At 36.3% G+C, this 15,426-nt stretch overlaps 1 protein-coding gene across 1 annotated transcript in view; it reads right to left on the bottom strand.

The window, feature by feature from the left end:
- The window catches only part of MGAM (maltase-glucoamylase), a gene marked incomplete at its 5' end in the record, with an annotated part of 191,181 nt that overhangs the window by 139,887 nt on the left and 35,868 nt on the right, over positions 1–15,426 (bottom strand). The window contains 3 exons of the mRNA XM_081284046.1: positions 13,273–13,397; positions 13,943–13,999; positions 14,401–14,485. Coding sequence (XP_081140172.1) covers positions 13,273–13,397; positions 13,943–13,999; positions 14,401–14,485 — 267 coding nt within the window. The remainder of the gene's footprint in view (positions 1–13,272; positions 13,398–13,942; positions 14,000–14,400; positions 14,486–15,426) is intronic.

The raw sequence follows: 15,426 nt of genomic DNA, 5'->3' as shown, positions 1-15,426 counted from the left end.
ATTTAAAATTTACTCTGAGTCTGTCATATTCATTGTTAAGGCTTCCATTACACTCTCTGGTTCCTTTGACATTGGCATCTACTTGAAAATTATTCCAAAATCACAGCTGTATTTAAGAATGATTTCTGAATTATTTTTGTGTGTGAGTATCTAAGGGGATGTGATTTCCTGAAATTTTTTCAGAATTGTTTCCTCCCAAATACAGAAACTCTTTTTTGTTTTTTTAAGTTGTTAATGGATACAATACTTTTATTTTATTCACTTATTTTTATGTGGTGCTGAGGATTGAACACAGTGCCCTACATGCTAGGCAAGCATTATACCACTGAGCCACAACCCCAGCCCCCAGGAATTCTTTTTGATAAAAATAAACAGACAATTGCAGAAATGATATACAAATTGATGCAGTGAGTGCCTAGGATAAATATATCCTAGTATGATATCATATTAGACACTAAAGAAATGACCTGAATTTTGTAAGGTTATTATTTTGGAAAATTTACATTCTAATTGGAAACAATTGGAAAACCTAGAAGAAATCGATACATTTTTAGACACTTATGATCTGCCAAAATTGAATCAAGACATAGAAAACTTATACAGACCAATAACTAGTAATGGGATAGAAGCAGTAATAAGATGCCTTCAAAGAAAAGCCTAGTAACAGATGGATTGTCAGCTACCAGACTTTAAAGACCCAATCTCAATGCTCTTCAAATTATACCATGAAATAAAAAGGGATGAAATACTTAAAATGTCATTCTATGATGCTATTCTCATACTCATCCAAAACCAGGTAAGGACACATCAAGGAAAGAAAACTATGATCCCAATATCGCTTGGGTGCAAAAATGCTTAAGAAAATATTATTAGCCTATTATATTCAACAACATCTTCAGAAAATTGTACATCTTGACCAAATTAGTTTAATCTCAGAGATACAAGGATGGTTTACATACACAAATCAATAAATGTAACATATCACATAAATAGAATTAAGGACAAAAAATCACTAGGTCATCAAAACAGATGCAGAGAAAACTTTCAACAAAATACAGCATCCATTAATGATTAAAAAAAAAAAAACACTGAAGAAACTAGGAAAGGCAAGGCATGTAATTACCATATGACCCATCTATAAAACTTCCTTGGTAATTATCCTGAAGAATCAATGTTATCATACTTTAATCTTATAGTGAATCATACATACACATGTAAAAAAAAAAAGCACAATTCACAATAGCCAAACTATGGAACCAGATTACATGGCCATCAATGGATGAATAGATAAAGAAAATATGGTATATATACACAATGGACTTTACTCAGTCACAAAGAAAAATGAAATTACATCATTGTCATGAAATGGATGAAACATGAGAACATTGTATTAAGTTAAATAAGTCAAACTCAGAAGAGCAAGGGTAGTATGTTTTCTCTCATATATGGAAGCTAGAGCGGAAAAAGGACTAGAAAGTTATAGCAGAGTCTCATGAAAATCACAAGGCAATCAGTAGAATGGAGAAAAAATGTTGAGGGGTAGGAGGAAGGGAGGGAAGGGGAAGTTCTGGAGAGTGATATTGATCAAATTTATTGTTATATTGTGTGACTGTACAAATATGTGACAAATACTCCCACCATTATGTACAACTATAATGAACCAACAAAATATGTAGGACAATAAAGCAACAACAAACACAAACCACAGAGTATTAAAATGAACTAAAAAAGATGCAAATATGTTGGACAGAGTTACTGCATGGTTGAGAGGTGGGGTAGGCACAACTAAAGCCTAGAACATGAGCAAGTTCATTTATTTTGACCCATTATGAACCTTCTACAGGCTAACACTATGGTGAGGACACAAACAAAAAGGGCATCTTGCTGGGTGTGGTGGTGCATGCCTGAAATCCCAGTGACTTGGGAGGCTGAGACAGGATGATCACAAATTCAAAACCAGCCTCAGCAAAAAGCGAGGAGCTAAGCAACACAGTGAGTCCCTGTCTCTAAATAAAATACAAAATAGGGCTGGGGATGTGCCTTAGTGGTTGTGTGCCCCTGAGTCCAATCTCTGGTAACAACAAAAAAAAAAAGAACATCTTCCCTGAATTAGAAAATGTAAAAGAACTTAGACTCTAAGTTAATCTCAGATTGTGCAAAACCTTTTAGGCCCAGCACATTGATATGATCCCTTTGTTTATTTTCTCAACAAACTTGTCAATGATTACTATCCATGAGCTTCTTTGTTAGATTTTAGAAGCACCAGGAGTAAATTCCAAATTCTAGCTCTCCAGAAGGTTAAAGTTTAATAGAGAAATTGACATAACAACAACTAGTTTCTCCCCATATAAGGGGGGAAAATTACTGTACTTCAGTACTTATTTCACAGATACCTCAAATCTAGTACCCAAAAATATAACTTATCATTTTGTATAGTCTTATATGGTCCAAGTATAAACCTTTTCAGAAATCCTTACTTCAGTTAATGTCATAACACCCACACAGATGTGAAAAAGAAGATGGTAAACATTGTCCAAGATTTCCTCTCCCTTATCAGTATGGGCATCAAGATCTGGGGTTCCCAGATCTTGTAACCCCACTTTCAGTATCAAAGATATCTATTCTTCTCTTTCTCTTGTCCTCTACTAGTCAAAGCTCAATCCCCACCCCAACCCAAGCAACTGGAAACCTTAAAAGCTCTCTCTCAATGTCTGGTCTGTCCAACTATTGTCCGGAGAGTAGCCCCAAACATTTTCTAAATGAAAACTAGAACAGGTTAAACTGGTCTATCAATGAGTTCTCATTGCATTTTTAACAGTATAATGATCTTGTTTACTATGGAATGAAACGTAAAAGAGTAATCCTAAATTAGGACTCTGTAAACTTAACTCAGAAAAAGGAATAGAATCGATAAAATTATGTTTTTTGTGTGTATATCATTACTATGGACCAAAAAATGTAATGATACTAAAAAGGGCCTACTCAGTACCTGAGACAAGTACCATGTTTACCTTAAATTGCAGCATTTCATCCTTATGGTAGGTCACCTGCAGGTGGAGGGGATTCACAGGTGTGGAGGGGAAGGCGTTGGCATAAACAGAAGGCTTTAAGGAGATGTCAGCCGTGGCCCCTTGGGAGTTGTACTGGACATTGCTCACAGAGTACAGATCATTGACAAAATAACAATGAGGGACTCCAACAGAACTGGATTCCTGGAAAGGAAAGTTGAGATTGTAGATCAACAGGTGGTCCTAGAGTTGTCAAATAGAAATAATCAGAGAAGGCAATCTGTATGAGATGGAGCCAACACATCATTCTTTCATGTACATATAATAAGGTACTGACAAAAAGTAAATTTCTAGACACAAAGCAAAATATTAAAAATACACCACTCCAATCCACGCCTAATCTTCATATATAGACCAGGTTCCTTGGAAGCCCTGTTTCTATGGAGTTGAACTACACACCTGGGTACTAGGGCTATGCTCAAGAAATTACCGCCTAAGGTTAAAGATCTGGGTGTCCATCAACACCTCAGTGTGGTTACCTCCCAAGCACAGCCTCGGGCAATGCAGTTTGCTTCAGAAGCACCATGCTCATCAGGGTAGCAGTCTATTTTTTCTTCATCTCTGATGATTGTGTTCCACTCCACTGTGTATTCCTCTCCCAGCACAAGACTGATCTCTGTGATGATGGCAACCTGAAGCAGTGGAAAACATACAAAGAAATATCCTCAGAACAAAGGCCTGGCAAGATTTAAATATTTTTAGCAACACATATCAGTACTAGACCAGACTTTCAACAATCCAAGTAACATTTGAATATAATTCATATGGAAAGAGCTATATAAATGAAAGGAAAATATTTAGTAGCAATATGGCAAATATCACTACTCTATCACAATCTTGTGCATTATATTATGGAAAGAATAAGATCAAACAAAACACCACTTTCTTTCATTCCCTGAGTTCTCTTCCCCTTCTGGGTTTCATCACTGTTTTTCTTCTGGTATTGCCAAATTGCCTTTATCTCTTGCTCTCCACTCCCCAAACCAGTATTCCCCATTGGAGTAGAGATTTAGAAAGAACAAAGCAATATGAATCATATGGCCCAGACTTTCATTCCCATTCTTCATTGGGATCTTCAATGAATTATTTCCATTTTTTGGATCTCAGCTGTAACAACTGCAAAATTGGTGAGTTGGGAAAATCATTGCAGTTTTTTAATTGCTAACATTCCAGTCTCTTCATTTCTCCAACCCAGATGTCCAAAATTTGAAATGGGGGGGGATCACACTTACCATGTAAAATATTTAACATTTCTATGTTTTTCTTACATTTTCCTCTTATTTTTAAATAGCACTTTCTATAGTTAATGTTGTTTTTCTCATTTGTCTGGAACAATATGATCACATTTTAAAGATTATCATATTTTTCCAGTCTCCCAATTCAAATCATCTCAAATATCCCTGTACTACTAATCCTACCCTCAACTCCACTTGGAAGAATGCCTAGATTTAAAGATCACTTATAAGACTGTATGAGAGAATTTAATGAAATGATCTTCTCACTTTGGCACTTCAGTCTCTCTAAAATCACAGGCATTTCCTTCTATCTAAACTTAGGTCCTTCCAAAAGTGAAGACAAGCTACGTGAGTTACACATTTTTTTTAAGAGAGAGAGAGAGAGAGAGAGAGAATTTTTAAATATTTATTTTTCAGCGGACACAACATCTTTGTTGGTATGTGGTGCTGAGGATCGAACCCGGGCCGCACACATGCCAGGCGAGCAAGCTACCGCTTGAGCCACATCCCCAGCCCGAGTTACACAAAATTTACAGACTGATAATTGAGGAATATTTACTGTCTTGAATTGCCTTATCTGCTATCTCAACTTAGAGTGTGATAACCAGGAAAATGTTCTTTCTAGAAAAATGATGGCCATTTGTGGAATACACTGCTACTTGCTTTCCTTATATAAAATAGTCCCTTTTTTCTGTTTCAGTGTAGAAATTGTAAGTTCCCAAGAGAAGGATGAATGTAACATAGTGATGGTTATGAAATAGTAAGTTCAAGTTCAGTGAAAGTTTCTAGTTAGGGGGCTCTTTCTTTTGATTTACAGGACTTCCACTTCACCTTATATCTTCTCTTTGTTTTCCATTTTTACCCTAATTTGTCCCACCATCAGTACATAGTAACTAGAACTCAGCAATCACTTCCAGTCCCAAGAAAAAACAAGACCTCAATTGTGACAAACTTGAGCCACTGAACCAATGCCAGCAATGGTCCACCTTCTAAACTACTAGTTGCAAATGGGGAAAATTTCAATTTTTTACAATTTTTTGTGCTCTGTCATTTGCAATTGATGAATCCCTATAGGATACACCATTTTTCAAGATCCAGCACTGGACTCAACTATTGCAGTAAGCTTTGAACATGAATTAAGATATCAGATAAAATTTGTCCTAAGTTCATTTAGGTTGCCAAGCCCCTTCCCAATTATTTCTTGTGTATAAATTATGTCTTCTTACCACCCACATTCAAGAAAAAGTTTCTTCTGTTTTATGTTAACAAGGTTATTTGGCAAACATAGAGTGAGCTTATTTTCACATATACATCCTTTATATGACTTCCACTTTGTTGTATACATAAATGATATACTATTTACTTCTAACTTTATAATGTTTGCATGCTCAATAAGTGTTGTCAGGACCAATGTCAAATGTCATCAATATGTCATGATAGTAGAATCTAATTTTATTTATTACCCCAAATTTGGAAGGTCCTCACAAACCATGTTTACCCAGCAGCTTTAATGCCAGAAGCACCTGCCAGTCCCCATGGTCAGGAACATTTGGAGAAAGCATTCCTCATAACACTAGGCATCAGAGGAAATAATTACAGGATGCACAGGATGGCCAGGTCTCATCACAAATGATGAGAAATTATTTTATTATTATCATTTAACCAAAGAAGCAGTCATCGGATAGGATCATCAAAGACCTAGTCTTCAAGTGTTTATTGAGAATATATGTATTGGAGGGAGATTCTACTCATCTCATCTCTATAAAGTTTTTTAAAAGTAGTAATTTCAATATTGAATGCATGGGACTCCTTCCTCCCACCTTTACCTTCAGCACCAGACATCAGCTTCCTCTTTCCCATTTCCTCTGACCTGTTCTAACTCTGCTCTCTTTGTGTCCACTATAACTTTATCTTTGAAAGTGATGCCAGTGAAACAGAGGAGAACACTGGGGGGCCGGGAAAAAATGGGATCATTAAAGAACATATCGCCTCTCTGTCCTTAATAGCTCTGCCCACCACCTCATCAGCACTTCTGTTCCCAGCCCTCTCATTTCCCCACCACAGGCTCCACACATTGCTCTGGTCCTTCAGGAATCCACACAACCTTGGCAAGAAGGAAAAACAAGATACTATGAAGAATTCTGGAAAAACAACTTCAACAAATGGATTTTTACCTTCAGCTGAGCATCATATGTGACCTTGGGAGCAGTCTGACTCAGGACACCATTGTGTTTCACTGTAACGTTGCTGGGTTCCTGTGTCCCAAAGATTTTAATCTGCTGAAATGCTAAATTATTGGGGTCCTTGTAGGTTGCTTGTGAAATCTTCACATCCAGGCGGTTCTGAAAGTCAAAATAGCACAATGAAGCCCAAAGCTTCTAAAACACAGATTCCCCAGCCAATCAAATGTTCCATCCTAGCCAGAAGCTCCCCACTGCTCTGAATGTCCTTAGCTGTCTCTACTAACGCATGCTCAATGACCATAAACACTTTAATAAAATCTGTGGGAAGGGAGACTTCAGGAACACAAACACACAAACATTTTGGGAAACATTATTTTTAAAAAAAGCTGCTTTGATTTATCAATAGTATTGCCTTCTTTTGATAATATTTATAATGCAATTATTGGTAGTTAAGGTATGCCTAGAAATGTATTCACCCTGTGGTCATCAATGCAAATGGAGCTAAAAATAAAATTACACATATGTGCTAATAGTAGACAAGGGCCTACACCTAAGACTCATAAAAATATACTCACTTGGGTGGCAGAAAATTCACATAAAAGATACACTTTATTGGCCACAGTATCTAAAAGCAGAAAAGAGACAAGTCAGACTGGACTGCTACCAAAGATACAATCTCTTTTAAGCTAATTATTGATGCCAGAAATGATAAGATTTCTTACCTTTTTACAACTGAATAATATTCTGTGGTTTGTAAATGCCACATCTTGTTTATTCATTAATCTATCAGTGGACACTTATGCTGTTTCTTTATTTTAGTTTTTATGAATAATGCTGCAGTGAACATGGGTATGAACATATCTCTTTGACATACCTATTTCATTTCTTTTGAACATATACCCAGAAATAGGATTGTTGGATCATACAGTAGTTCTGTTGTTAATATTTTGAGGAATTTCTGTTTTTCATAATGGATGTACCAATTTACAATTCCACCAACAGTGTGTAAGGATTCTTTCCATTTTCTTCAAGTCCTCTCCAACACTTATATCTTATCTTTTTCATAGCAAACATTCTAACAGGTCTGAAGTGATACTGTAATTTTCTACTTGCATTTCTCTGCTTATAAGGTTGACCAACTGTGCATCCTTTATGTAAAAATATCTAATCAAATCCTTATCTTATTTTTATTACTTCTGTTTTATTAGTGCATTACAGTTAAATATAACAGTAGGATTCATTTTGATATATTCATAAATTCATACAATACAGTTTGCTGCATTTCAATCCCAGTACCTCCTCTTTTCTTCCCCTCCTTCCTCTCCCTGGTCCCCCTACTCTACTGTATTAGTCTTCCTTCTATTTATTTATTTTAGTTGGTATGTTATAGTTATATATAAAATTAGAATGTATTATGATATATTCATACATGCTCACAGCTCCTATTTTTAAATCAGGTTATTTATTTTCTTCCTATTGAGTGAAGGAGATTTTTATATTAATGTTTTATCAGGTACATAGTTTTCACATAATTTTTCCTATTCTGTGGGCTTTCTTCTTTTAATTCTGTTGTTTCTTGGCCTTGCAAAGGTTTGATTTACTGCCACATCTATATTTTTGCTGTTGTTATCTTTGCTTTCATTGTCATATTAAAAAAAAACACTTGTAAGACCAATGTCAAAGAACTTTTCCCCTATGTTTTCTCCTAGAATACTTGTGGTTTCAGAACTTTAATCCATTTTTCATAATAGCCAAAATAAGGAAGCAATGTATGGATCAATAGACAAATGAATAAAGAAATTGTAATGTATACATAGTGGTGTATATATGTATGTGTATGTGTGTGTGTGTGTGTGTATATATATATATATATATATATATATATATATATATATATATATATCTGCATGTGTGTACATATACATACATGCATATGTATGTATATGTCTCCAAGGCCAAACTGCTGATTTTCCTTCTTCTTCGCATTATAACCTTGAAGAGATTTCTTTCCAAGTACTTTCAAGTCATATGCCTCATGAAATCTAGGTCCTAAGCTACCACCCCCAAAATTTTTAGCATAGTGTGAGGAATAATACTGTTAAAAACACAGCAAGATATATATACAGTTGACAAGTATATTTTTGCTGCCACATTGACAGAAGTATGTTTTCAATATCATCAACATTTGTTTATAGAGGGCTTTTATATTATCAATAAATTACAGGAAGATCATGAACATATCTTCCAGGTGCCCACTGATAATAAATGAGAACCTGCTAAGGATCACTGGCCAATGGAACAGTTGTGAGAGAGACATGTTTTTCTTCCAAGTGGGCTTCAACTTCTGAACAGTGCAAGCAAAATACAACTCTTATCTCAAGTGACTTTTCTTACTATGCCTTGTGATTCAAGTCCCTCTCCCCCTACTAGAATGACCAGCAGGAGTAGGGGCCATGAGTCAAAGATGTAGGAATGGAAATTGCACATTCTCATAAGAGACTCACCTTTGGTTTCCCCGTCATCCCAGAAAAGTTTTCCTGTTGCTTCTTTGTTCTCATCCAGGGCAATAATGAGACCAAGAGGGTTCCGTCGACTGTGGGAAATAAGAACTAGGTAAGACAAAAAGATCAGGACACAAAGAATTTTGCTGATTTGTTTCTACAAATTTCAAATAATAAAAGTTACTAGCAATAGATGGCCCTGCTTTCCTCTGAAACACAGGACAAATTAGAAGATGATTCTTTCTATCACAGAAGATAGAGGTACCTCAAACATTATAATTAAACATCCATGTGGGAGGCAATAATTTAAGCATCAGAATCACTGCAATAGCTATAATAAAACCAGTGACTGCAACTATTACTTAGATACAAATTACTAGAGAAAAAGATTCTAGACAATAATGATACAGTCAGGTCATTTTAGAGATGAAACCTACAGAGGTGCCATCAGATGTGAGAGAGAGAAACTCTTCCCCACCTAAGGGCCATTTTTACTCAGGAAGCAAAAACACACAATAATGTCCATTTACATCATGGAAACTTCCCTTATTTGATTACTTACTATTATTTTGTTTGGGGTGAAAAACAAAACATTCGAATTATCTGCCTTGTAATTTAGAACAGGAAACACAAAATAATGCTCAAAGAATGGTGCAAGTTCTGGATATAGAGAAAGGAGAAGAAAGAAAGCATTTCTTTGGGTATCTCCTCGTGTTGCCACACCTCTGTACTCCATCCTGGTTTGCAGTGTCTCAGGTACACTTCCCTGGCCTAATATTCCCTGTGTGCTCTTTCACATGTTAGCCTCCACTGCACAAGTCAGGTTCTGTGACCAACAAAATCACCTGCTTTCATTCACAGTGCAAGTATTGGATGTCACTGCTAATCTAGGAGAATAAATCCCTACTTGTGACCTCCTCTTTGACCTTCCATATTATAACAAAGATTGGACATAGTCACCAAATAACCAAAGCAGAAAATGAACAGTGACACATAAAGTGAGATCCTACAGGAGTCCAGAGTGACACTTCCAGAAGGATGGTAGACTAGATATTTTAAAGAACCCACCCTCTAAAATATTACTTGATCCTAGATAAATTGCAACATATGTTCTTATTAAGAAACATTGTTGTTCCTGTAGGAAAAATAGGTTATATACAAGAGACAAATATGGCAACAGGTAAACAATACAATGAGCTAAATCCAAAGGGTATCCAAAAAGCAAAACCTGGAATTTCTCTGTGGCTAATGAATAATAGGTCTAATTCTGATAATAATAGGTCTAATACTGGGCCACTGATTGGCAGTCTAAGGTAGAGAAGTGGAATCTTCAATTCCCACGTGAAGCCAGATCTTAGATGGGGAACTAATATGATACCAAGTTGACAATAGTCCAATTGCCTTTCAACCGAAGAGAAGTCAATTCACCTCTGGAGGAATTAGATACACATCTGTGACCTTAAGATTTGGGAACTAAATACTAAAGATAATAAGTCAGCATTAAATTTTCAGCAGAAACAATTAACTATCGTTGTATATTCCCCTAAGGAATTCAGATAAAATAACTTTCAGATAGAGAATGAAATGACTATGGTTGAAATACATAACAATATTTAGGAGAAAAGAGAAAAATCTTCTAAGGAGTAAATAATATTTTTTAAAGTTAGAAAGTCAAAAGTGGTCCCATTCCCTTTGCCAAAAGAGTCAGAGAAAGATTACCTGCAGATAAAATCTGAGCTTATCTTGGATCTTTGAAAATGTAAGAATACAAATATAAATGCTGCTGAGGTTGTGGGGGGAAAGATATACTCATTGTTGGTAGAACTGCAAATTAGTGTAAGCACTCTGGAAAGCAACATAAAGTGAGATCCTACAGGAGATTCCTCAAAAAACCAGGAATGGAACCATCATATGACCCAGTTATTCCAATCCCAACTATCATAAGAAAGAAATGGTTCAGTAGGAGAAAGTAGTGGGAAGTTGAGGTTTTAGGAGGATGAACAAGGAATTCCAAATCTATATACTCCATGTAGGTAAAATATGTTAAAATACACTTTTTTGTCATGTATATCTAAAAGAACAAATCAAAATTTATCCGAAGAATTAAAATCAGCAAGCTATAGTGATATAGCCACCTCAATGTTTATAGATGCACAATTCACAATAGCCAAATTATGGAACCAAATTATATGCCTATCAATAGATGAATAGATCAAGAAAATGTGTCATATATACACAATGGAGTTTCACTCAGCCATAGAGAAGAATGAAATTATGGCTTTTTCTATAAATGGATGAAAATGGAAAACATCATCCTAAGTGAAATAAGTAAGCCAGAGTCAGAAAAGCAAGGGTCAAATGTTTGTTTTCGGTCATATGTGGAAGCTAGAGGAAAAGAAGGGGACAAAGGAAAGGGAGAACTGAATATCATAAAGACAGAGGGAAGATCAGTGGAGTAGGAGATTGACAGGGAGGGTAGAGGGAAGGGTAGAGGGAGGAAATGTGGAACGAATTCAACAAAATCACACTATGTGAATATATAACTATACTCCATACAGGGTATTCCACCTTTATGTATATGTAGAAAGAACCAATCAAAAATAAATAAATAAATAAGCAAAAGGAAGACTAGCAGTGTAGAAGAAGGAGACTAGATGGAAGGAGTAGGGGAGAAAAGTGAGGCAATGGGGACTGAAATGGAGGAAATCACATTTCATGCATGTATGATTTTGTCAAAATTAACCTACCTACTATGTATAACTATAATGCTCTAATAAAAACAACAAAGACAAAAAAAATATATGTACCTAATGGCTGGGAGTGTACTCAGTAGGAAATGGCTTGCCTAGCATGCTGGAGGCCCTGGGCCTGCTGGAAAGAGTATTAAGTACAGATACCCAAATGCAACAAAATAGATGGCTATGTTTGTAGAGTAGTGCATTTTGGGTATGGTTGCTCTGTATGTGTACTAAAATAGCAGGAAATAGAGTTATCAAGGCTAACTTGGAATCAGACTATGATGGGTCTTCAGAAGTCTCTTAGTGAAAGGTTCAGACTTTAAGCCGGGATGAAACAAGTTAAGATTATCATGTGAGAAAGACAATTTTGGTGTCAGTGTGTAGAAGAGCCTGAAGCTGAACAATTATAAAAATAAAACCAACTGGTGTTGGATTTAGGCATATTTTCATTAAAAAGTCTATAACTGAAAAATTAAGGTAATAAAGGAGGTCCAAAGAAAAAGACAGGTTTAAAGGCCAAATGTTCTCTCTGATATGCAGATGCTAATACACAATAAGTTGGAGGAGGGAAGAATAGAGGCTCATTGGATTAGATAAAGGGGAATGAAGGGAAGGGAGGAGGATGGCAACAGGAAAGAGAGTAGAATGAATCAGATATAACTTTCTTATGTTCATAGATGAATATACCACCAGTGAAACTCCATATCATGTACAACCACAAGAATGGGATCCTAATTAGGATAAGTTATATGCCATGTAGGTATAATATGTTAAAATACACTTTTTTGTCATGTATATCAAAAAGAAAAAATAAAATAAAGAAAGAAAGAGAGAGACAGGTTTGTGTCCTCTAAAGGACTCACAGATTATTAAAAACAAATAAGCTAATAATTCCAGGGTCACAATATATTTGTACATCTCTTTAGAATAGATGAAGACTATACTTTTGGAATCAAAAACAGAAAAATTAACAGCATGGGAGACTCGAGATTTATAGAAGGAAGGAGTTTCTGAATCCAGTTTTGAATCATAATAAAGAAATGGCTCAGTAGGAGAAAGTAATGGGAAGCTAAGGTTATAGGAGGATGAACAGGGAATTCTAAATCTATAAGTGATAATGAATGAGGCAAAAACCTGAAAACCATGCATAGATAGATGGTCAGGTCAAAGCAGGTGGGGTGACCAGCTGACCTGGCCTGCCCTGAATTGAGTTTTCTTAAGACATGAGATTTTCAATGCTAAAACTGCAATGTCCCAGGAAAGCTGGCCAGCCTAATTGCCAGTGTATTTAGAGAAACTTAAGAAGAAGCAGGGATAAGATCTTTCAAAATCCTTCTAGGTGCATCTCTAGGTTGAGAAGAGGCCAAGGGAACACCAAGGACAGACTTAAAATCCCCTCAAAGTCAGACACACATGCACATGTGTGCCTCAGGACCCTTCCTTCCTCACTTCATTCTGTGCTTCAGCATCCTCTAGTCAACATATGGAGACAGAAATGACCTGCTTTGTCAGGCTTCCCTTTGAGGACATTCCCAGCCATGCTGTACCTGGCCATAGTCGTTGTACTTGGCTGCTGTGTGGGGAAGATATAGCCTCCTCGAAGGTGAAGTCCAATTTTGTCTCTAGGAATTTCCATCTCAACTTTTTGCTTCCTCCATCTCAATTGGGCCCCCTGAGGCGGAGAGATAGTCAAACACATTGGCCTTAGAGCCACAGTCTACACTGATCACTCGTGTGCTGAGTTATCTATCCATGGTCTCTCTTTTCCATTTAGCTGTCACTATATACTCAGGCAATCAAAAAAGGAAATAAAAAAATTCAGAGCAACATTTTTCATGGTTAGTTGAGGGTTTGTGAGATTGTTTGTTCCCTGCTGAGGAACAAATAATCATTATATATTATATAACCCAATAGTTCTGAACAGGAATCTGATTCCTGACCAAACTCAAATTGCCCATTAGTCCCTTTTATATTTGATCATGAGACACCATATGAGTCTTTATCTTATTGTTGAATAAAAATATTTTTTAAAATTCCATCATGACTGATATTATATTACTTAGTTTCACATTATCTAGGCTTTGCTGTGAAATTATGGAAAACACTACAGAAACATTCTTCAGTGAATGGATAGATGTTTCTTTTTCTAGGAAGTCATCTTGTTTATACAGCTGCAACTGTGGTCTTCAGAAGTTTAAAAAAGTCCAAGTTACTTACAGTTTCATAGTCATACCAGATGGCATCAGGCACATATGCCATTACTTTCTCTGCACCCTAAAATTAAAACAAATATTATCCTTTATATCAGCCTCTGAGGGAATAAAATATGTTTTATTTATTTATCACATAATAGAAGTGACAATCACATCCTTGAGCAGTTTGACGTTAGTGTGCTGGCAAATAATAATCTGCTGTGACACTCTGGCACACCATAGGGTCACTACTTAAGCAGAGTTGTCAGCAGATGTTTCTACATTGGTTGAGAATTTGCTCAAAAATAATGACTTCTAGAGACTCTGTGTATCACATTTCCTACTTCCAGAACCCCAGCATACTCTCCTCACAGCTGACTTAGCCACAGATATTAAAAATGAGTTTGAAATAAAGAAAAAAATGGGTTTGGAGGGGACACAGAGACAGAAGCAGGGACAACGAGTCTCAGTGAGAACACTTGCCTCATCCAGAACTGGAGTGATGAGGAGACCTGGGCCCCATAAAAACTGCCGGTGCACATCCCAAGTTTCACTGTCCTGGTAGAACCTAGACACCAAGGAGACAGATCACTGAGATATGGGCCAACGCACCTGGCAGCTCTCCCCCAGTGCATCCATAGCATTCAGACGGCCCTGGCAAATATCAAAAATTATTCTGAAACACCTATTCTACCCCTACCTAGCCCCCAGACAAATCTTCTTTTCCCAGTCCCTGTACCCTCTTGTTACTCCTTCACGTTAGACAAAAATTCCTATTCTAATATCTATGCTAGACAGATTTCAGGCTGCAATTCTATTTGTCATGTCCTCCTTTTAAAAAAAGTAAAATGACCAATATATTTTAGAACTTTGACTATCAAGAAGGAACTAAATCTGACCTAAAAAAAATAATAATGCAAATTTTACTTTTAGAAAATCTGCCTTTTAACAGGAAATTCTAGAAGACAGTGAAAACTTAAACCTAAACTGGACATACAGTAATGCAGATATATGCCTGCCATATATATAAAGGAGGTAACAGTATTCTGACAAGGAAAGGCTCTTAAGTCCTGCCTTGCAGAGTTAAATCAGAAGTACTAACTGGCTGGCAAATCAGAATTATGAAATTCTAGAGATCCTTTATGATATTCTCATTTCCTTTCAAATCACAGGATTATTCCTGGAACTTAAACAGAGATCTAGCATCATAGTGAGTTATAGGAGAGACCATCAGAGTCATACTATTGACCTTCTAGAGCTGGAAGTGTAACTCACTAGAAAAGTGCTTGCCTAGTATGTGCAAGGCCCTGAGTTTGATCCCCAGCACCACAGGGGGGCAAAAAAAGACTAAAGAAACTAAGAATGAAAGATCTTAAATGACAACTAAGATGTAGAATTTGCTGGTGGAAGAACAAAGAAAAGCCCCAAGATCCCATGATTTTAAGTCTAGTTTTCTCCCCAGAAGGAACAGCTAAAATACTTAAATTTACTCCTATGGTAATATATAGG

This window comes from Spermophilus citellus (genome assembly GCF_964194105.1).
Source record: "Spermophilus citellus genome assembly, chromosome: 3".
In the NCBI taxonomy this organism is placed as follows: domain Eukaryota; kingdom Metazoa; phylum Chordata; class Mammalia; order Rodentia; family Sciuridae; genus Spermophilus; species Spermophilus citellus.
The sequence above is the reverse complement of the archived record's forward strand: the minus strand, read 5'-3'. Positions and strand labels throughout refer to the sequence as shown.